Source organism: Ctenopharyngodon idella, chromosome 20 (assembly GCF_019924925.1).
Source record: "Ctenopharyngodon idella isolate HZGC_01 chromosome 20, HZGC01, whole genome shotgun sequence".
Taxonomy (NCBI): Eukaryota; Metazoa; Chordata; class Actinopteri; order Cypriniformes; family Xenocyprididae; genus Ctenopharyngodon; species Ctenopharyngodon idella.
This window is the reverse complement of record NC_067239.1, coordinates 26631565-26653840: the sequence shown is the minus strand read 5'-3', so window position 1 is coordinate 26653840 and position 22276 is coordinate 26631565. Positions and strand designations below refer to the sequence as shown.

General features: G+C 36.6%; 1 protein-coding gene across 3 annotated transcripts in view; it reads right to left on the bottom strand.

Moving 5' to 3' along the window:
* fam184ab (family with sequence similarity 184 member Ab) overlaps window positions 1–22276 on the bottom strand; it is a 131299-nt gene that overhangs the window by 84114 nt on the left and 24909 nt on the right. For 2 of the 3 annotated variants that reach the window (XM_051875504.1, XM_051875506.1), the window contains exons 2-3: window positions 2855–3292; window positions 1773–2195 (exon numbers count right to left, since the gene is read on the bottom strand). In XM_051875504.1, the coding sequence (XP_051731464.1) occupies window positions 1773–2195; window positions 2855–3292 (861 nt within the window). The remainder of the gene's footprint in view (window positions 1–1772; window positions 2196–2854; window positions 3293–22276) is intronic. The other variant, XM_051875505.1, reaches the window with a different exon arrangement.

Sequence of the window (22276 nt, the reverse complement as noted above, 5' to 3'; positions counted from 1 at the left end):
GTCACTTCATAACATTAAGGTTAAACCACTGTAGTCACATGAACTGTTTTAAAGGGGTGGTTCATTGCGATTTCACTTTTTTTAACTTTAGTTAGTGAGTAATGTTGCTGCTTGAGCATAAACAGTATCTGCAAAGTTACAGAGCTGAAAGTTCAATGCAAATGGATATATTGTCTTTTAAAGTTATGGCAGTTTAATGCCTACAAAAACGACCGGTTTGGACTACAACGAGCTTCTTTCCGGGTTGGTGACATCATAAACCCTGCAATTAACCTAAACACTGCCCCCGGGAACACGCAAAAAAGTGGGTGAGGCCATGTCACGTGCATACAAGTCTTCTTCCTAGGGACACTGGACTTCGGGAACAATGTTTAAAATTTATGGTTAATTCTGTTCCTGACAATTATAATGCTAATTTAGCTGTCTGTGCTGCACATTTTACGGAAGACAGCTTCCAGAATCTACACGAGTTAATGCTGGATTTGCACAAAGGCTATTATTGAAAGATGGAACAATTCCCACTTTAAAAGCAAAAGCTGCTGTTTATGGGCCCCAACCTGTAAGTATGTTTTATTTTTTTATAAAGTTATATAGTTTCTAGGATGTAAACAAAGACCAACGCGGTTTGGCTTCGCTATCCAGTTAGCTAAATTCTATTTCATACTTCTCCAACAAACGCCTACAAACACCAACAGATTTCTATGTAATCACACCAGCGAACTTCTGTTGGTGTTTGTTGGCATTTCTGTTATCAGTGTACAGCACTGTTTCATTACGGGTTTTATGTTGTGTTTACCCACATGCTTGTTCATGCTATAAATTAAACAATACCTTTACAAAAATGCTACTCAGTCATGTATTCAGCTACAGTACAGCTTTAATCAGAACACTATGGGGCAGCAGTAACATTCACTAATGACAATATATCTAAACACTCTGACACAAATACAAACGAAAATACTTAACATTCATTAACGTCCATTAAAAGCCGTGCTTGCAGAGGTTTTGCTTGACCCTCTTCATCATTACTGCTATCTGGGTCTGATTTAGGCTCAAATTGATATGGCAATATTGACGCCATTATTTACATTTCCACCGAAGCAAAGACTGGACTTTGATCGAAGCACATACAACCTTTTCCCGTAATGGGTAGGGGCGTGGCGTTTCCGGACAATGTGAACTGTATTCCAGACAGCGAATCACAATACACAGGGCCAGCTAACCAATCTCAGTCCATTGCGTATTTCTGAGGGAGGGGCTCCATAGAACCAGGAACTCAACAGAACGTTTTTAGGAGAAGGGAAACAGCGGTGTAGAATAAATGTAAAATATATGTAAAATACGCCGTTTTTTAAAAAAACGAAGCATTAAGACATGTTAAACTGCACACCATAAACACAATGAAGCCTAGAAAAAAAAAAACAGTGAACCACCCCTTTATATATGTTTTTAGTAGCTTTCTGGCCATTGAAAGTGTTAATTGTCTTGCTGGCAATGCAGGCCACACTGAACTATTGGATTTTATGAAAAATATCTTAATTTGTGTTCCAAAGATGAACGAAAGTCATACGGGTGTGGAACAACATGAGGGTGAGTAATTAATGACAGAATTTTCATTTTTGGGTGAACTAACCCTTTAAGTTTAGGTGATTCTTATTAGATAAATTGGAAAATGAGATTAAACATGCAACAAGTTTTAAGCTTCATGCTTGTGTTGTATCTCCCTATCATTTCATTTCAGAAGGACATGTGATGTATCCTGTGGCCTTTACCTTGATGTTGTTCTCCGCAGAAATGAGGGAAGCCTGCAGTTTGTGGGATTTCTCCCTGCTCTCCCTGGCCTCCTCCTGCACCCGCTTCAGTTCACTGCGTAGCTTCCCTAGAGTCTTCTGGAGCGCTGCTTCCTGTGCCTGGAACTCCTTCCTCAGCTCCGCCTCGGTCTTCTTCCAGGCCAGCAGGTTCTCTGCGGTCATCTGCTGCGTGCGTTTCATGGCCTCCAGTTCGCGTTCGTAGAAGGCCTGGGCTTTATTTAGCTTGGCCTCGTACTCCTCCACCAGACGCTTCTTGTCCTGTTTCAGTTCCTCGACCCTTTCGGTCAGTGAATCCACCTCTGCTTTATGAAGCTGTCCCAGTTTCTCCTGGTCTTTGTTGTAGTTGGCATTCTGGCTTTGGTGTGAACGAAGCAGTTCTTGGACCTGTAAAAGCAACATTTATTTGAGGCACAGTTTTTGACATGAATGCAAAACCTTTGCTAACAATGCTTCCTAACCAGTAACAAGCAATTTGTCTGTTATGAATATAAAAATGCTACAAAACTTGACACATTTATAAAACTCAGTTGCACATAAGGAAGTTTTCATAAGCACTAGTCTTCATGGCAAATTTATTTAAACATATAATTAACAGTAAATAAGTTCCTCTCTAGTGTTTTTTATAGCTAACTAAGGAACTGTGAACACTAGAAAACATTCCTGGGGTAAATGTGACATTATGTGACATTGTTCACAAGCTGTTACCGACATCTTTCCGTGGCTGAAACACAGATTAAGTAATTACATGAGACATTATGCATTCCGGTATGTACTGTATCTTTCATCATACCTTTTGATGTTCATGCATGTTTTTCAAGATATACCTTGTATTAATTTGGAAGAAAAGACTCGCACTCGCCGCTTGAACCGAGGCGCTACAGTGATCTGTCACATCACATTTAAGAGCGTCAAAACGCCATTTATTGTTTGAATCTCATGATAAAATGGACAGAATTTGAAAACTGACACTTTGTTTCTTATCAAATCGTACAGCCCTAGAACTGACCAACATTTTTAAATGTAACCACAGGTAAACCACTCACACACACCTCCTGCCGATGTGCGGCACGAAGCTCCTCTAGAGCCTGCCGTTTCTCCTGCTCAAACTGGGCCTGTAACTGTCCAAAGGAGCGGAGCTTCTCCTCGAAAGAACGTCGCATGTCCTCCACTTCGCGGGACATGGTGACCACACGCTGCGTGTGCTGTGCCTCTGTGCAGAGCTGCATGTCCTCCACCCGCTGACGGTACGTCTCGAACTCCGCCAGGGCCTGGCGCTTCATCCGCTCGTGCAGTTCCATGGACTCCTCCAGGGACTGAATGCGCCGCTTCAAGTCCATCTCGTCGCTGATCTTGCTCTTGTACTGCATGATCTTCTCCCGTGTTTCAGAGAGAATCTGCTGCACCTCTTCCTCGTGGGCCTCCTTTAGGGTCTGGATGGCCGCTTCATGCTCGTCGTTCTTGGTGTTAAGGGCGTAGATCACCTAAAGAGGAGAGAAGATGGAAAACTGAGTGATGTACACTGCAAACGAGTGTAAATGAGTTTCGGATGATGTAATCCAATCAAAAGTTGCAACATCTTCTAGAACATTTTTAGGCAACAGAAACTGTGTTTGCTCAGAAAGCAAGACGTCCATGACAGATTAAAAGGTTGAGGAAGTCTGTGCAGAACAAGCATTATGGCAAAGGTTAACTAAACACTGTTTTGCTGATCTAGAGCATTTGTGCTCAACGCATTACACATGTAAAGCCACACAAGGGACCGACACACTTTAGCAAGCTTTCACTGACTGACCTTTAAATCCAGAAGATTTATGTCCAGCTAAAATATGGAAAAATGTGACTTATAAAAGCTTTTGCATCATACATTTATAGGTTAATTCCTTATTTACAATCAAACTTTTCTGTCCCTTTCTAAACTTTTTCTCTAGCATTTTAAAGTGTACATTAGACACCAAGTGGCAACAAAAAGCTGCACATAATTGTACAAACATAACTATTTTTATAAGAATGTATATAGACTAGAGGTGGGAGATATGAAGAAAATCTTTATATCACGATAATGATATATGTGACCCTGGACCACAAAATCAGTGTTAAGGGCCAATTTTTTGAAACTGAGATTTATACATCGTCTGAAAGCTGACTAACTAAGCTTTCCATTGATGTATAATTTGTTAGGATAGGACAATATTTGGTCGAGATACAACTATTTGAAAATCTGGAATCTGAGGGTGCAAAAAAAATCAAAATATTGAGAAAATCGCCTTTAAAGACCTGAAGGCATTTTTAGAGTTGTTTTTTTCTGAGTGACAAACATAAAAGTAAAGACTCATAACTCCAAAACTATAGCAAGGAGAGTCAAAAGGTAGGTATTGTTTGATTGAACACTTTTTAAATTTTTAGAAAATATAAATCATTACAATTGGACATTCTCCTGCTGAGAAACTGCTGATAAAAACAAAAAATATATTTTTTTGTACACTCAAAATATTTTTATTATAATTTTACATATCTTTCTTATTTTACATGCAATAATTCAGGAAGGAAATAAGTAGTAATAAGAAGTTCTCCTACATGTGAGCTGCATCTGGATCAAATTTTGTGGTGATAGCATAAATTAATCAAAAGTTACAGTATTTGGAACCAAGGTAGCCTTTTTGTTTAGCACTTGACGCCCCCTAATGGGCATTTTTAAAATCGTTCTTCCATGAGGAATATTTTGTGATCGACGCAAGGGATTATGTTTATTTTGGATTCATTTTAATCACAAGAATCTGCTTTAAATATTGCTGTGCCATTTTCTACGATCTGTGCATGTTTCATGAAGTTATGAGTAAAAATGCCACTTGAAATCTACATATTTCTTTTTAGTTAAATTTCTATTTATCAGCAAATAACTCAGTACTCGTTAGAGGGTGAAAATTACGCATCAGGAGCATGTTGGAGGCATGATCTGAATTTGTAAAGTCTCTGATTTTGTTTGCAAATAGAATTATTGTGCAATCTACTTGGTTTCAGTTACTATTGGCTCTTAAAGCGAGACACGCAAACGGGAGTCCTTAGCAACGCATATTACATACAAAAATACATTTTTGATATATTTACGGTAGAAAATTTATAAAATATTTTCATGGAACACAATCTTTACTTAATATCCTAATGATTTTTGGCATAAAAGAAAAATTGATAATTTTGATCCATACAATGTATTGTTGGCTATTGCTACAAATATACCCGTGCGACTTATGACTGGTTTTGTGGTCCAGGGTCACATATATCATGATATAGTCATTTTTTAAATACATTTTTTTATGATATCAAAAATTTTCATACCATTGAATTTTCATAATTCTTAACACCATTTTCAATAACATTTAAAAGATTAATACTAGTCTAAAAAAACTCAAGCTTACTGAAGACAAGTAAACAGTGATAAAGATCAAAGAAAACAAACTACAACAGAACAGACGAAATAGACCTACATGAAAAACTTTAAGCACTAGAAATAGGCTACTACATAAAATGTATAAAGTAATCAAAGGTATAAAAAACAATGCATAGTCTTTACTGTGTAAATTAAATATACATTTATTCTTATTAAAGTTACAAAAGCAAGCAGTGAGAGATTTTCTCTCTTTTTTGTTGTTTGATTAGCATTAATAATGACAGCAGGTAAATTTGGATGCTGTACCTTTAAGACTGACTGCACCGATCCGTTACACTCAAGCCTTGTCTTTCTCAACTGTCCCTTCACTTAAGACATAAATGGCTCTGTTTACTTGCAAATACATCTTCACTTTGACACATAGGTATGTGTATTTAACCGTTCAAGCCCAATTAGGCGTCTCTCAAGTGAAAAATTCAAGCGCATCTCTCAGACAGCGCTGAAAAACAGTCTCTCAGAGAGCACGTGCATATGCTGAAATTGGTTGTCTTTCACTGCTAATTGCGCTTTAACGGTTTAAAACCACTTTTTAAACCCCAATGCTTAAAAACGCATGCAAACGATAAGCTTTCGTGACCGCGCAGCACAGCAACCTCACTGAGCGTAACCGCGATAGAGACGATAGTCCGACTTCTCTACCGGTTGACAAATTTCTACAGGTTATTCATGTCTACCAGTTTATCCCCCACCCTTACATATTGTGCTTAATAACACTTTAACATCGAGCATGTCCCTAATTCGCAATCGCCTTCTGAGAGAGGCAGGTTTCTGTGCGCACACTTTGGCAGTGTGCCAGTCAGCATGAGTGCTGCACCAAGTTACTTTTCAGGATATATTGCGCTTTTTAACATCAAGCACGTCCCGCTCTTTATATTCTCATTCATGCATTTTATCACTCTGAAGTGTCAATAGTGCTATATATTTACATACCGTGATATATACGATATAGCCTCTAACGATAGACATTTTGTTCTGTGATCACGATATATATCGCCATACCGCTCAGCCCTAATATAGACTTGACAACATGAAAAAAAGCATTACATAGGCTGTATAAAAAAAGTTAAACAAAACCAGTAATTTTCATTTACCTTGCATGATAGTTTATTCATGGACCTGACAAATTTGGCTGCTTTGTTTACAAAGTTATGAATTTGCACCAAAATACTGTAAATTTTAATTGGATGTTCTACCTTTGACATCAGCAACTAAATATGAAAAGGGTTTCTCCTATCTCTAAAATAATAATAAAAACATTTATTTTGTTATCCTAATTATGTAATTATTAAATATAATAATTATATTGTTAGTTGCAATTTATTATTTTAATTATTTTGCAGTTTCCCAGTCTGTGACCCTATTAGAACAGAAATGTGACCCACTTTTGGGTTACAACCCACCAGCTGAAAGCTGCCTTAGACTACTAGTCTACAAAGATTAATTATTAAAAAGATCTTTTTTTTTTTTTTATAGCATGAATGTGTTGGCTAATGCATCATTTTCTTTAAGAAAGCTGAGAAAAAAACAGTCAAAACTGTGCACAAAAACTAGAGGCACATTTTCAGACATGTTTTTAATTTTTAATTCCCTCAGTTACTCAGGAGAGAGCTTGAAAGTCTCCAAAAATGGGTCTAAGATTGCCTTGAAAAAATAAAACTTAGGGTTGCTCATGAACACTTTTCGTTTTTTTATTAAAATCCCTAATAAAATTACAGAAACAAAATCTTAACTCATGAATATTAGGTTGTGCACAAATAATTTCACATGATATTTTATTGTTTTGATAAGCATTACACAGAGATTAGATTAATTCGTTCCTCCATCCACCATTGTCAGTCCCAGGATTTTAAAATGCACATAAACATGTCCACAAAAACAACTTCAGTGTTAAAATAACAACGACATAAAAAGCCTGAATAAACAGCTCTTGTTTTTTCTCATTCCCCTGCTTGATTATTTGGAAACAAAGTGACCTTCGACTGCAATTCTCAAGCTTTGTGTGTCCGGCTCCCACTTCATTTCCATAATTGTCTAGACATCTGATTAGGTGAGAGCCGTTTGGCCACCTGAGAGCGGCACAATAGAGTTATCTCCTTTACAAATCCTGCTCTGTGAGAAACTGTGACTCAGTTGAAGACGTATGTGCTACTCTCGTCACATCTATAGCGGACTCTCTCTCAGGATTGACCATGGAGGGTTCCATTATTCTCCAGTTTTCTTTCACCACACTATTCATACAGTTCATTCTCTCAGCCAGACAAAAATTAGCTGATAAGGGCAGCAGTGGACACAGAAGAAAAGGTGGTTCAGTGACTTTGGCTATGTTTGCTCTCTCTCAGTCAATGCATGTCGATGCCTGAAGCCTATCGCAAGTGATGTGCAAAAACTAGCTATATCTGTTTTGTGTTATCTGCTCCTTTACTGTGTGAAAAGGAAAATCTTTACAACCTGTTTAAGCAGTCTTGATGCACTGGTTTCAACCTTATCGGAACCAAACGATAATAGGTCCATTTTCCAATGGCGATGCAACCACCTTACTGACTTTAAGTGAACATGGGAAGCTCCAACATCCAAGGAGCATATTCTTTATATAATAATCTATAAGGAATTCAAGATGGAAAGACGGAAGTAGCCAAACAATATATGATACCCAAAGCTTTTTTTCCCGTTGTACTGCAGTAGATGGTTACACTTTATTTTACAGTGCCGTAGTTACATTGTAATTACTCCAATAAGTACTGAGTACTATTAATTAACTACATGTACTAACTATAGAGTTACAGTTAGGGTTAGGTTTATTTATTTAAAATTTAATTTACTGTTATTACTATAGCAAGTACATGTAGTAACGTGTAACTACGGCACTGTAAAATAAAGTGTTACCAAGTAGATTAACATATTTGAATACAACCGCATACATCCTGATAGAAATCAATAACAGTAGTGGTCTAAATATTAAATTCATTGCATTCGGTAAATTGCACCCATAAATGGCGAATTAATAGTAGTCAATGACCAATAAACTGGGTTAAGAGAATGTATTTTAACACAAAAAAACCTTCACCTTTAAAAAATAATTTTTAAATATACTATATTTATTGTTCATTTATTTTTGTTCACATTTTTTACCCATAATTCAATATTAACAGATTAATTCATATTAATTTATACTTGAAAAAATAAAAATGCAAATGTGTAAATTAAAATCAACCAAGATTAATACATGTTAATACATGTTAGCTAATGCATTGCATTATGTTAACATAATGTTAATAAATAGAATCTTATTATTAAGTGTGTGTTATTAGTTTACTTTGGTTGAGTAAAAGACACAACTCAGGTATCACTGAGAATTTTTTTATTGCTAAATATGACTTTATTTGGTCAGTTATGTGCATTTACAGTACCGCAAAAACTCTCTTATGTTCACCAAAATCAAAAATATATTATTTGATCAAAAATACAGTAAAAACTATAAAAGAAAAAAAAAGATATTATTATTATTATTATTATTTAAAATAACTGTAATCTATTTTAAAATATTTAAAATTTTAATTTATTCCTGTGATGGCAAAGCTGAATTTTCAGCATCATTACTCCAGTCTTCAGTGTCACATGATCCTTCAGAAATCATTCTTATATGCTGATTTGCTGCTCAAGAAACATTTCTTATTATTATCAGTGTGGAAAACAGGATTCTGTGATGAACAGAAAGTTAAAAAAAACAACAACAGCATTTATGTGAAATTGAAATCTTTTGATAAATGTAATGCATCCTTGCTGAATAAAAGTAATCATTTCTTTAAAAAAAAAAAACTGACTCTGAATTATTGAACAGTGGTGTAACTCATAGTTATGATACTTTTGACTCCACTTGAGGGAATGCAAAGCTCCTTCTATGAAGGACAATTTATAATTTTACATCCTGTGTCCTGCAGACCCCTTTCATGGGAGGATGTGTAAAGAATAACACTAGATATCTACCTGCGCAACAGTCAACAGTGAAAGGCAAAACATAGTCCCTGAGAGGTTGCTCATGAAATGAAAGTGGCAGCCATCCTGTACAGGACTATATTAAAATTCAGTAGGCAGTCAGAGTGCCAGCATTCATTTTAATCTCAGAATGTCCTGGAAGTTACACAGTCAACCTGATGCACACTAACTGACAGTGAGAAAAATACAGTCTAACTATTTCACTTGCAAAGACAGTAAATTTGACTGATTTTTGGGCTATTACCTTTAAGTCTAGTCATATTTCTCTGAAAATGTTCAATTAGTACATTCCAGTACAGTGCTAAAATTGCTACCATGCTGTAAATAAAAGCCACAGTCATGAGCACAGTGCGTATAATCGAATGAGCTAGCCGTCTAGACAAGATTTAAAGGCATCATAAGTATGCTTCAGCGTGACGTCTCTTCTAAACAATCTTTGACCAGGTTCATCGATTCAAAAGTTGACTATTTTACTGTGTGTACTTAGCTTAGCAATATGCTAATGTTACACTCTAATGAATCAGCAGTGAACATTTAGCCAGAAACTTTATTCACATATGGTCAGAGTGCATACAGTACCACATTTAACAAAGAATTTACTTCTCGGCCGCTAATAAGTATGCAAAAACACACAAGATCCGCCATGTTGCAAATGTCATGTGACCTACATCATCAGCCGCATCGCTGTTCCCCTCCACTTACGAAGCTCAAAATATTAATAAAAACTATAATATCATATAAACAATCCTAAAATAACACTGACACAGTAGTATTAGATGTAGTCTAATACTAGATGTAGTATTATTTATATATTTTTATTTTAGAAGAATCGTCGTAAATATCTCATTTGCTCAGCAGGATTCTGTCATGAAGGTAGTCAATCTGAAAGAAAACACAGACTATTGAGTGTTATAGCGACCCTTGCTAACATATACTCAACTTGTGTTATGAATTGAGCTCTGACAAATTTCCAAACATAACTTGAGCTAGCATAGTTAGAAATGTTTTGCATTCACATAAAATCTAAGATTTTGTTAACGCCTGCCTATGTAGACAATAGCAATCAAGGCAGCTCTCAAGAGTTTAGAACAGCCTTTGTAATGAGGGGTTTCACACCACACTTTATTGGTCTTTTTTGATTTTCCACATTGGCTCAATCTTTAGTCCAGTGAATTTGGCAGTCAATGAGTTTTCGGCCCACTCAGAACTGGAATATGAGAAAACCCATTAACTCCCACAACACTGGGAAGTCTTAATCACTTTGTACTTGAATCTGAGAGTCATTACAACTGTTCCAACATCAGTCAATAAGACCAAGACCATGATAATGATAATTACAGTCATTTGCAATGGTGCAGAGTGAACACCATATTGTTCAGTGTATAAAGGCTGTCAGTAAATTGGTCCAGATCACTTTTGGGGCGACGAAGTGGTTTATTGTGTGGCTTCAATCACAGTCTGTTTCAAGATGTGCCTCAGTAGGAGATTAAAACTGGTCTATAATATGCAATGAGAGCTTTTCTCACAGCTTTTGACTTGGCTTCAAGCTTCAGCCTGTTATATATAATATATTCTGCATTTTAAAGAATGATAAAATAAATATACCAGCTCTTTGTCAATAGATTCTCTGCATTCTCTGGCACACAGGATCGGTTTGTAATTGGCAGGCTTATGAATATGCATTAAGTGAGGAAATGGGTTATAATGAAGTTGAGAGATAGTGCTAATTAGTGTAATTATATGCATGGTATCCACTAAACTGCAAGGCACACCTTCAACGAAGAGGTAATTAAAGCAGTTGAAAAAGAACAGTTCGTTCTAACAGGAAAAACTTGGAAATGAAAACAACTTGGTGCAGACGACTTCCCTCTACTGTGTACATTAATCATGATTAAAAGGCTCATAAATGGTTTTGCAGCTCTAATTTCCTGCTATGTAAATGGGCACTTGCTGCTGTGAACCTAGAGATGTAAAACACATTTATGTTTGGTCCTTTTGGTTTCATAGCAAAGTGTTTCTTCAGCTTTCACAAATGTCATCTTCCTTTTCATTATGCAAAAGGTGAGAGGGAGTTTAATTTCTAAAAGTCTACAGTGCCGAAAGTGCTTAAAGTTGAAAAAACACTCAGCTTTTTCCAGATTTCTGTTTCAAATAAATGCTGGTCTTTTGAACTTTATCAATTTAATCAAAGAAATCTGAGAAAAAAAGAAAAAAAAAAACAGTATCACAGTTTCCACAAAAATAATAAGCAGCAAAAACTGTTTTCAACATTGATAATAATAAGAAATGTTTCTTTAACAGCAAATCAGCATATTAGATTGATTTCTGATTAGAAGGATCATGTGACACTGAAGACTGAAATCATCGTGGAATAAATCATAGGAATAAATTACTTAAAAAAACATTATATATATATATATAATATTTCACTCGATTATTGTTTTTTCTGTATTTTTGTTCATATAAATGCAGCCTTGTGGAGCATAAGAGAGTTTTTTCAAAAACATTAAAAAAAAAAACTTTTGAACGGCAGTGTACATTACACAAGTTACTGTAATATGTGTGTGAAAAATGACAGTAAATCTTAATTGACTAGTAGTAGAAGTGCAGAATGTTTCTAACACATTTACATCCATTTAGCTTTTAAAGGTGACTTAGAAAAATGAAAAATTCAAACAAGTGATAAATCATATGGAGTCAGTAACAATAGCGGTCCTAAAATATACAATGATATGTAAGGAGATGTGGTTTAAATCTTTAATAGGCAGGCAAATCCTACCTTTACTTATTAAAAGCTAAACTAAACATGTTGGAAAAATCAGTAACATGTATGACTGACTACATCTAATAATATATTTAAAAGCTAAACATCAGATAGGATATAGCATATATATACTAAATTATTGAAATACGGCAATGTGTAATTCACCTACTTTTTAAACATGGTAGATTCACCTGGAAAAAGCTGGATACATGCAAATAAACAAATGACTGACTTGAAAGTGCCTGTAATATCCCACAGAGCAACAGTCTTGGAGAGACAATGGCAAAAAAAAAAAAAAAAAAAAGAAGTGCAAGATTTACTAAGGGAATTTTGTCACCTGCCATACATACTACATAATGCAATGATGTGAAAACATGAAACTTATCAGGGAAAACCAGTTATGGTAAAGTATTGTGACGTTCTCAATATAGATTCAGAGAATTCTCAAGCAATCTTACTGCATTCAAATTTATGCTTAAAAACACTGAGGTTTATTAGAAAACGTGGACTATCACAAGGAAAAATAATAATTATATCTTATCGTAATCTAAGTATAGAAAACATCTCTCAGTAATCTCTCTCTTCCATTTGCATATGAGCATATGGAGAGATTCTAACATTATTAGGATGCATATGTGCATTACAGTCACGCTTGAGAGCAGCTCCACCAAAACAAGCAGGATAAAGCAGGGTACAATCCTTAAGGAAAGTGTGTTTTTTATAGTCTCAGAGTGATGATTGATTTTTTTTCTTTTTAAATTGAATACACAATTTCTCTTGAAATAGGGGAAAATATGACAAAGCTATAGTATAAATGCAGAGATAGCAGAGATAGATGGCTGTGATGAAATACGCCTGCCCAAATGAGGTCAGTTCAGGAAAATATTTCTATGCTCTGAAACTGAAATTCTGCATGCAGTCTCATAGAATATCTTTGACATTTACAGTGTTTTTTTCACACATTCAATGAAGGGGTTATACAACAAGGTCTTGAGCTACACTTCCTTTGCCACAGGCATTAAAAAATAAGCTCACTTTAAATTCTATGTGCTGTCTTTGCCTCAGGTGCTACAGCCAATAGCGAAAGCTGTCAGGCCTGTTTACAGAGCCAGTTCAAAATCAAATCTACAGGGTGTGAGAATGCTGCAAGTACATCTCTACAACACCTGTGGAATCTCAGAAGTAATGTAAAGTTAATGAAACTCTTCTCTAGTCAGAACCCCAAAAGTTCAAAAGAATCCCCAAAAGACATACTGCAATTTTAAAAAAAAAAAAAAAAAAAGTCTAAAAAATATCTAACAGTATTATGCCCTGTCTAAACAAGTTAGCTAATCTATTCACCCCTTGAAACTTTACAACAATGTCAAAAAGGTATATTTTAAGTTCGATTAGTTTTGATTATTATATAACATTCAGAAGTTTGGGGTCGTAATTAAAAAAAAATCTCTTATGCTGCATATATTTGATCTAAAATATAGTAAAAACAGTAATATTGTGAAATATTATTACAATTTAATATAACTGCTTTTCGATTTCAATATATTTTAAAATTTAATTTATTCCTGTGTTGGAAAAGCTGAATTTTCAGCATCATTACTCCAGTCTACATTGTCATGATACTTCAGAATTCTAATTCTAATATGCTGATTTGCTGCTCAAGAAACATTTCTTATTATTATCAATGTTGAAAACAATTGTGCTGCTTAATATTTTTGTGGAAACTGTGATACATATTATTTTAAGATTCTTTGTTGAAAAGAAAGTTTAAAACAGGGGTCTCAAACTCTAATTGGCTGGGGGCCGTTTCTGTGATTGACAGCTCATAGGAGGGCCATTTTAACATTCAAGCACAAGCGCAAAATTTCTGAAAATGTACTTTCCTTTGCATTATTTCTCATTTACTTCAAATTTCATTACTAAAATATTTTTGCCATAATTAACAAAAAATGTAAACAGCAGTGTCTCTATCATTGTTCAAAATCTTGCACTGAACAACATTGTACTGAACAAATGCAATCCCTGAATACATTTGTACACTATTCTGTTTCTTCCCAGACACCTGGCAGTGCTTCTGCTCACACAGCTGAGCCACATTTGTTCAAGATGCCGTTTGAGCATCGGTAACGTATAGCATCGGACACATTTGGTGGTTTAAATCGACGCTCGTGACTTGCGCGAGTGCTTTTGCTGTAATTTAGGCAAGCGCGCTCATTATAGAAGCGACGCGATCACGGCGCGCATGCAGTGCGGCGTGTTCGTTTTTCCAGGCACGCCTATGCCGCGGCGATATGAAAACATCTCAACTTTTCAGAATGCCGCAAGCCCACCGCAGGTCATGTGACAAGGACCAACCGATGAGCTTCGGCCTTTCCTTAACAACATTGAAAGCTCAGCCAAACAGCTGATCATAGCTGTACAGGGCAGGTTTTTATTTCTCATCTCCATTAATATCAAGTAGTAGAGCTAATGCAAGGACTAGAAATCAATTTTTCTTTTGCTGAAACTTCCTCGTCATCGTGGAGAGCGCAGTTCCTGGTTGCATAGCAGTGACAGACACCACGTGAGCTAAAGCACTTTGGAAAGAAGGAGAAATCGGCGCGGCCGCTTATGTGACGCGATATGTGAACGGCCCCTTAGAATGGCGACTTTTTCTTTGTATATCAGACAGGTAGCGTTTCCATTAAACTCCATAAAAAAATACCGCAATGTCCGTCTTTCTTTAAACTGTCTGTGTTCCTCATCCACTTTCCTATTCGGTTTGGAAAAAAACATATTTCATTCGCACTTTGCAGCCAAACAATAAATAAACTACGAATTAAAGCCCCGAACCAGCTCTCATCAAATCTGCCTGTGCGGGTTTTTTTTGTTGTTGTTTTTTTTTTTAGAATAGAATAGAATTATGTCATTCTTTTGAATATGGAATATGGTATGAGACAACTACGGAATAATAATAATAATTTAGTGGGCTGGATTATGTTTTATTTTTGAGATCAGTTGCGGGCCGGGTAGAGGGGGATGGCCGGGTAAATGGCCCGTGGGCTGGCAGTTTGAGACCACTGGTTTAAAAGAACAGCATTTATTTGAAATATAAATACTTTGTAACATTAAATATTGTCTTTACCGTTATTTTTGAACAATTAATGTGTCCAAGCTGAATAAAAGTATCAATTTCTTGAGAAAAAAGAAAAAAAAACAACTTTTGAACAGTAGTTTATTTAATACATTTGTACAATTAAATATAATATGATCTATAATGGTAGTATGATGGTAGTATGACTGGCCCTTAACAATGCCTACGGATACCCTCAACTTAACTTTTTACTTGTTAAACTGAACAAGGAAGTTCCCAGACAGAACCTAGACAGAAGCGTTTGAACAGAGGATTTTGGTTGTGCTGGATGGGCCGTTGCCAATTCTGTGAAGCGTGGCTATCCATTTCAAGTGTTTGTTTTATCCTACACTTTCCTCCGAATCTCAGCTCAACATGAATAATTCACACTTCAGTTTAACTGCCCTTCATGGCTGCTTTCTAGGGCAATAAATTTAAGAGCCAAATAAAACTCCTCAAAACTTTTAGAGTCTCCTTAAGAGAGACAAAGACAGGCCTGTTAAATCTAATAAAACACAACCGTAACTTCAAAAGTTACTATACCACAACGTAAAAGCAGACAAATGGTACAAATGCTGCAGGAGGTTTATTAGCTTATGTTTAAATCTGATCTGTGCACTAAGAACAATCAGAACACAAAGCCAATAATCCACTTTTAAAATAACACTTGCCTTCTCTGCTATAGTTTGACTTTGGAGGAGGAAAAAGGGTCAATCTGCAGTTTTGGAATAACAAATTAAAAAATAGGTAGGTCACTCCAGAGTTTCCAAGCTGTTATCTAGAGAGACAAAGTTTTTCTGCACAACAGCCGATTTGGTTCACGCTACTCCTGAGGACAAAAGGATATAGAGTGCGTTTAGACAGGATGGCAGTGCTTGTTCAGTGCCCTGGAAAGTTTGCTGCACCAAGCAGCTTTGGCTTAAGCTAACGCAGGCACCGAAGTTACAGATATTGGCAGAGCCTACTGTAAATATCAATGGCATTCTTGAGCAAGATAATAAATCAAAAAGACATGGCTATTTGAAAGCAAGTCAGGGATAAATGTGAGACTAAGGTGTTACAGTAGATTCATTAATCAGCTACCCCATGGCCCAGGTTATGAAAGCAATTCCACCTCAGTATTTCTCGTAACTGCTTTATATTTATCAATTTTTACTTCATACCTTTTTATCTTGAATAGTGACTTTGTACCGCACAGTGTGAATTTTTATTTTACTTTTGGGAAAAAGGCTTCATGTAGAGTCTGGGGCTGGAAAACCATAGGGTGAGATGCCTCCTACGTGAACTGTCATCTTCCTCGGTTTTTTCATAGTTCTTCTTCATAGATATTGTATATCTTCCCCACCCCTTCACCAGCAATCAAACCACAGAAACCAGAGGGTATTATGCAATACTACTGACACCATTCCTCTAGAGAGGGAAGATTACAGCTACTAATTAGTGCAAGTTTCAGAATCTGCACACAAAAAAAGCCACCTGGCGAATAAGGAAAAGGAAAAAGCAAGCACAATGTGAGGAAAAGGTGCCATCCAAAAAGTTTCCTTCTACGAAAAAGCAAAGTACTAAATGAGGGCATGAGAGAAGTTCAAGCAAGCCAGCTCTGACAGCTGAGCAAGCAGGGTCAGAGCTTTGATGGGCAGTAACGACTGAAAAAAAAAAAAATCAAGGCGAAAAGAACTATTTGCAGGCTGAGATTTACACCCGGTGGAATTTAAACCTGCAGGAGACATTTTAAATCACACTTCAGAGCACTTAAAAATCCACATCTCCATCTCAAAAACACCTTTAGAGAACTACATAGTGAGCCGCTGCAGCTCACATCACAGGCACATCTTTGTGAGCTTGAACTTGAAACTCAGATATGGGTTTGAAAAATAAATGGAGCTGAGAAATGTCTTCAGTGATATTGAATATACCTGAATTTGAATTAAATTGAGGTAGCAAACAGGATACAAAACTGCAGTTTGAATTCGTATGATTTGTATAATTTTCTATTTGAAATGTAAAATGTAAAACTGAAAATTCAAAGAAATTCAAATAACTGTTTCGAATGTTGGCTAGACAAACAGACAAAGATACGTTGATAGATAAAACAAAAGAATGACAGATAGAACAGTACAACAAAAGAACGACAACGATAGAACAAAAGAACGACAAAGAATGATAGAACATTCCACTTCCTATAAATCCAATTCAAATTACAATTCAACTCCCTATGTGCCAATTCAAATTCACACCATTTCTTTATGTCTGAATTATGCATAAACCTGTTTCCCTAGACCATAGGGTTTTTGATTAGAAATTAATCAATCCCAAGAATCTCAGCCTGTCTGTGGGGATTCAGCTTCATTCCTCTGACTTCCTGATAGGATGTTCTATACATTCCATAGAGGCCGTACCATCTGGATTAGATTGGATCAGATGTTATGTAAATTCTCCAGTGACTACAAAACCACCCTGCCGATCTGACTCTGGGAGGAAGCTCAGGCCAATGCAAGTGGACACCTGCAAATTCTTCCAGATTTTGGTTCTAACCCAACAAGTAGGCCTACATAGCAGTTGGTGAACACTACAGTGTTGGAGAAGGTGTTGAGTAGCCCTGAGGTACCCAAGGGAATTGTTCACAACATAGTCGTGCTGAGAAAGAAAGGGCAGAGCAGACTGAACTGTCTGACGTGGCTGAGATCTCTCATTGTGTGCAGCAAGCTGTTAGCGATGTGCAAGTGTAATGGCTTCTTTCTCAATGCTGTCATCTGCTAAGGGAACAATAGCAGTTCAGATGATTTCAAAGGCCTGAACAAACCAATCAGGAAGGCCACCTTTGGTACCGCACTCACTTTGAACTCACTGGAGAGAAAGCAGGGAACAGGATGGTGGCCAAATTGGAATCCATAATGAACAGTGTGGCATCTTAGAGGACCTTTAGCCAGGGTTTATTCCAGCATGGTGCTCTAAGAAGCGCTACTGGGGATTCTTCGTGCCTGGTGCCAACAGGCTGTATAGTGCCATCTGTCCACCTGCACAGTCCCACTGGCAATGAGGAGGAATGACATTGGACAAGGTTACTTTCTTCCTTTCACTGTCCCAATAATGCTTCCATACTTTTTGCTTAGCAATTATTGTATTACATTGGCTGACAGCACTTTAAGAACAAGTACGTCTACCAATTTATCTACAGATAGGGCAGGGTAAAGATTTTTCCATTTCTTAATTTGAATTATGTCGGTATCAATTGTTAAAGCCCCATGATTGATTTTGTACTCTATGCCAGTGTTTTGTGCATGACTGAATCGAATCATATTTTACCTGAATTTGCAGTTGGAATTGAATGTGATGAGATAAAAAGACATGTACTGCAAAATATTGGCAACTTAATAACTCTATTAAGCTGCCCTTGTGGGATGCAAGAGATGACATGGGAGTCATTTGTTCATGAACAGTATCAGGACTACATTGGCCATCAATGTGCTCCAATTCATGAACAAATGATTCTTATGAACTAGTTCTTTTAAGTGCATCAAATGGATATAGCAAAACCATTGTGGTCTAATTCATGAAAAAATGATTCTTATGAACTGGTTCTTTTAGTGAATCAAATGCACACAAGCTCAAGCAGTGTGGTCTGATTCATGAACAAATGATTCTTACGAACCAGGTCTTTTAGTGAATCAAATGCATATAGCACACAGTGTGTTCTGATTCATGAGCAAATGATTCTTATGAACTGGTTCTTTTTTTTTAAACTTACTATTTATTTTTATTTAATGGACAATCTAAGTAGCTGACCAGGTTTACATTTCACTGTAAGTTGTATCCTATATATAACTGTATAACTGTGTAGTGGCAAATAAAAATCTTGAATCTTTTAGTGAATCAAAAACATACAGTGCAACCAGTATAGCCCAATTCACAAACAAATGATTACTTTGATTCTGGCCTTACAATTAATCATTCAAAAAGACTCACAAACTCAAGTTTTCATTTTGAATCATTCAGAGTGTTTACTACATCAACATCAATTTATCATTACTTACAGTCATGGGATATTTTAATGGATGGATGAATTATATATTAGAGAATTTCTTTCAAAATGGACATTGTTAATAAAATATACAGGTACATAAATGAATCAGAAACAGCTTATTGGGAAATGTGAATTGAAACCCAGTTCTATCTACATTTTTACCAAAAACAATTTGATTATTGGATATCTGTCTTGTCATTGCAGGAATCTTTGCTCCTTTTGCTCTCAAGAGGAGAATACTTTGTATCCAAAGATGTATGTGGCAACGACAGCCTGACAAACCAAGCAAAAAATGATGACACATATTTGCTCTGGTGCCTTCCAAAGCCCAGAACAATCTGAAATGCAGGAGGTATGAAGGCCATGTCCCAAAGTACAGCAACAGGTGCATCTCCAGGCCTGTGCATCTGTTTGCCAGCCATGTCTCAAAACCCTCAGGTCTCGCAAATGACTGAATCTCATTACAAACCCTGCAAACATGGTGAATGGAAGTGACACAGAATAATTTTTAGTGAGTAAACTGTACTATAAATTTTATGAACCAGAGTCACAAAGTTATACGGTAATTTCACAACATCCTTGGGCATTTGATTGGAGCATTGATGTTTAAAATAGATTCAATCTTTCATGGTTTATGAGCTACATTAGAGCATATGGTCTCATGGCTACTGCGGCCTGAGTGTTTCTGAAAAGAATAAAAGGTGCTTCTAGAGTTGCACATCATAAACGTTTCTGACCGTGTAGTTATATTAACTCAGTTATAGGAACTAGCCACCAGGGTGGTCCTCTGAAAACTAAATGCTCCCCTAGGGCCATTTTCATGGTTGCATTCGCACCGCCAGTAAGAACTCTGAAGTGACGTAAGCCGACCAACATCGAATCATTTAATTGTGGCACTCAACAACGTCAACAACTCTGTAGCTTAAAGATTGAGAAGTGCCTGGACTTCGGCATCAGTCCATCTAGTGCTGTTTTCCATGTTCAGGGGGTTAGTTTGTGGAGTAAGTATATGTAAACTGTGTGGTAAATGGCTTTTTTAAAATGGCAGGTACCAATGTTTCGTATGGCATGCGTTCGGTCATTTAACGTACACTTACATCACTAGAAGTTCCTATTGTGTTGGGTCATACCCTATCCTGAACTAGGAGCTAATTTAGTCCCCCCAAAAGGTGTTCCGATAAATTGTTCCCAGTTCCTGTGTCTATGGAGTCTATGGAGGGTATCTGTGTTTGGACAGTTTTAAATGCAATTTTATGAATACGGTAATTTAAAAAATACAGTAACACTGTGTCCTAACCAGACGTGATAGGATTCCAGCGACAAGCAATTTGTCTGTCCACACCAGATGTGAAGCAACAAAATCAATCAAAAATCACAGCCAATCAGAAGAGCGTATGGGCAGAGTCATTACTCGCAACAAAATGGATAAGTACATATTTAAATTTAAAAAATAATACATCATTTTAACCTTATTAAAAATCTGAGTTACTGAAACAATCTTTATCGTAGCATTCACTTGTTTGTTCACATTGAGTTGACAGTTTGAACGTCTTTGTTTCTTTTTATTTTCTTGATCTGAGGTGAATTAATCATTCTTGCTTTTAGTATGGATATAAAGGGCACGCAAAATGACAATCAAACTCACATTAGACACTTTTAACATATCATGTCTGGTTAGGACATGGTGTAAACGTTGTTGCTGACCCCAATGAAAGTCACACAATGGAACAACAGGAACAAAACAAGCTTTTTTGAGCTTTTCGAAAATACAAATAATATATACTCATTTTTTGCCTAGTAACTGCTGTTCATACTTTCATCTCACAATGCACCACTCTGCAGTTACAGAACTAAGATTAACTCCCATGTCAGCACTAGGAATAGACTTCTAAATCCTCTGAAAACTCATACATATCAACTGATCCATTCCCTGACCAACATTAATTATCTCTCAGTGCAGAGAACCAGCCCACTCAAAACTGAAACTTCTCCCTAACCATGTGCAATGAGTCAAGCAGAATCTATCCCTTCAGGAGTCAATGAACGGCACCATCACATAGAAGCACTGTGACCGTCCTTCATTACCATGGCAACTACAGTACATGATCATAGTCTTTCAAAAGATTCACGATGTAGTGGGCTGCAAGCAGGGCAGATGTGCTTTTCTTATAGAGGGTGCAATTGAGAAAATGGTTCTAAAGCAAACTTTGAGACTGTCTGGGCTGCTGCCGCGGATCTTTTGACTGGGCTGAGATCACAAGAGACATGGTCTCCTGGTGGTTTGCTTGGGCCTGTTATTTATGAGGCCCAGAGCTAATGATCTAGCTTCAGATCTAGTATTTGTCTTTGAAGTGAACCTCTTTGTTCAGATCAGGGGTTAAAACGTCCGTTTCCTCTGATGGACAAAGATTTAATAAATGTAATATTTATTCAAATGCTCATCTCTTCATCTTTACCAAAAAAAATGTATCTCTTTTCATCTAGGTAATGTGAAAAGAAAATTCAGCCTTGGAGAACTTCAAAAGGGATAGTTCACCTCAAAAAAATGAAAATTCTGTCATCATTTACTTACCTTTGTGTCAATCTAAAACAACATTACTTTCTTTCTACTGTCAAACACAATAGAAGATGTCTACAGTTAAAAAAAACGGACATTTAAAAAAGAAAGAAAGTCATGCAGGTTTTGGAATGGCATGAGGATGAGTAAATGATGACAGAATTTTCATTCTTGGGTGAACTATCCCTTTAAGCCTAATGTGTCATTGCTAAATAAAACTATTAACTATCCAGATTAGCCAGTTAGAATTGCATATTATGATACTAATTCACTAAAAAGTCCAAAGACGCGAGATGCAGCGCTCAGAAATGTTTTTTAAAAAAGCACAGCGCAGAACGCGAGGGTCTCGAGACGCGCTTTTGAGACGTGATGGAATAACAGCAATAATGAACAAATAAAACAGTTGCCACGGTAACTTACTAACATTAGAATAAACAGAAGCTCGCAACGCTCGCCCCGCCTCCGAGTTCTTCTGATTGGTCCACTATTTTGGAACTGACATTAATGAGCAGCTGCATGTGAAAGTTGAAATTCTTTTAACTTGACACGGCATCTTAAAAACACGGCGCTCAT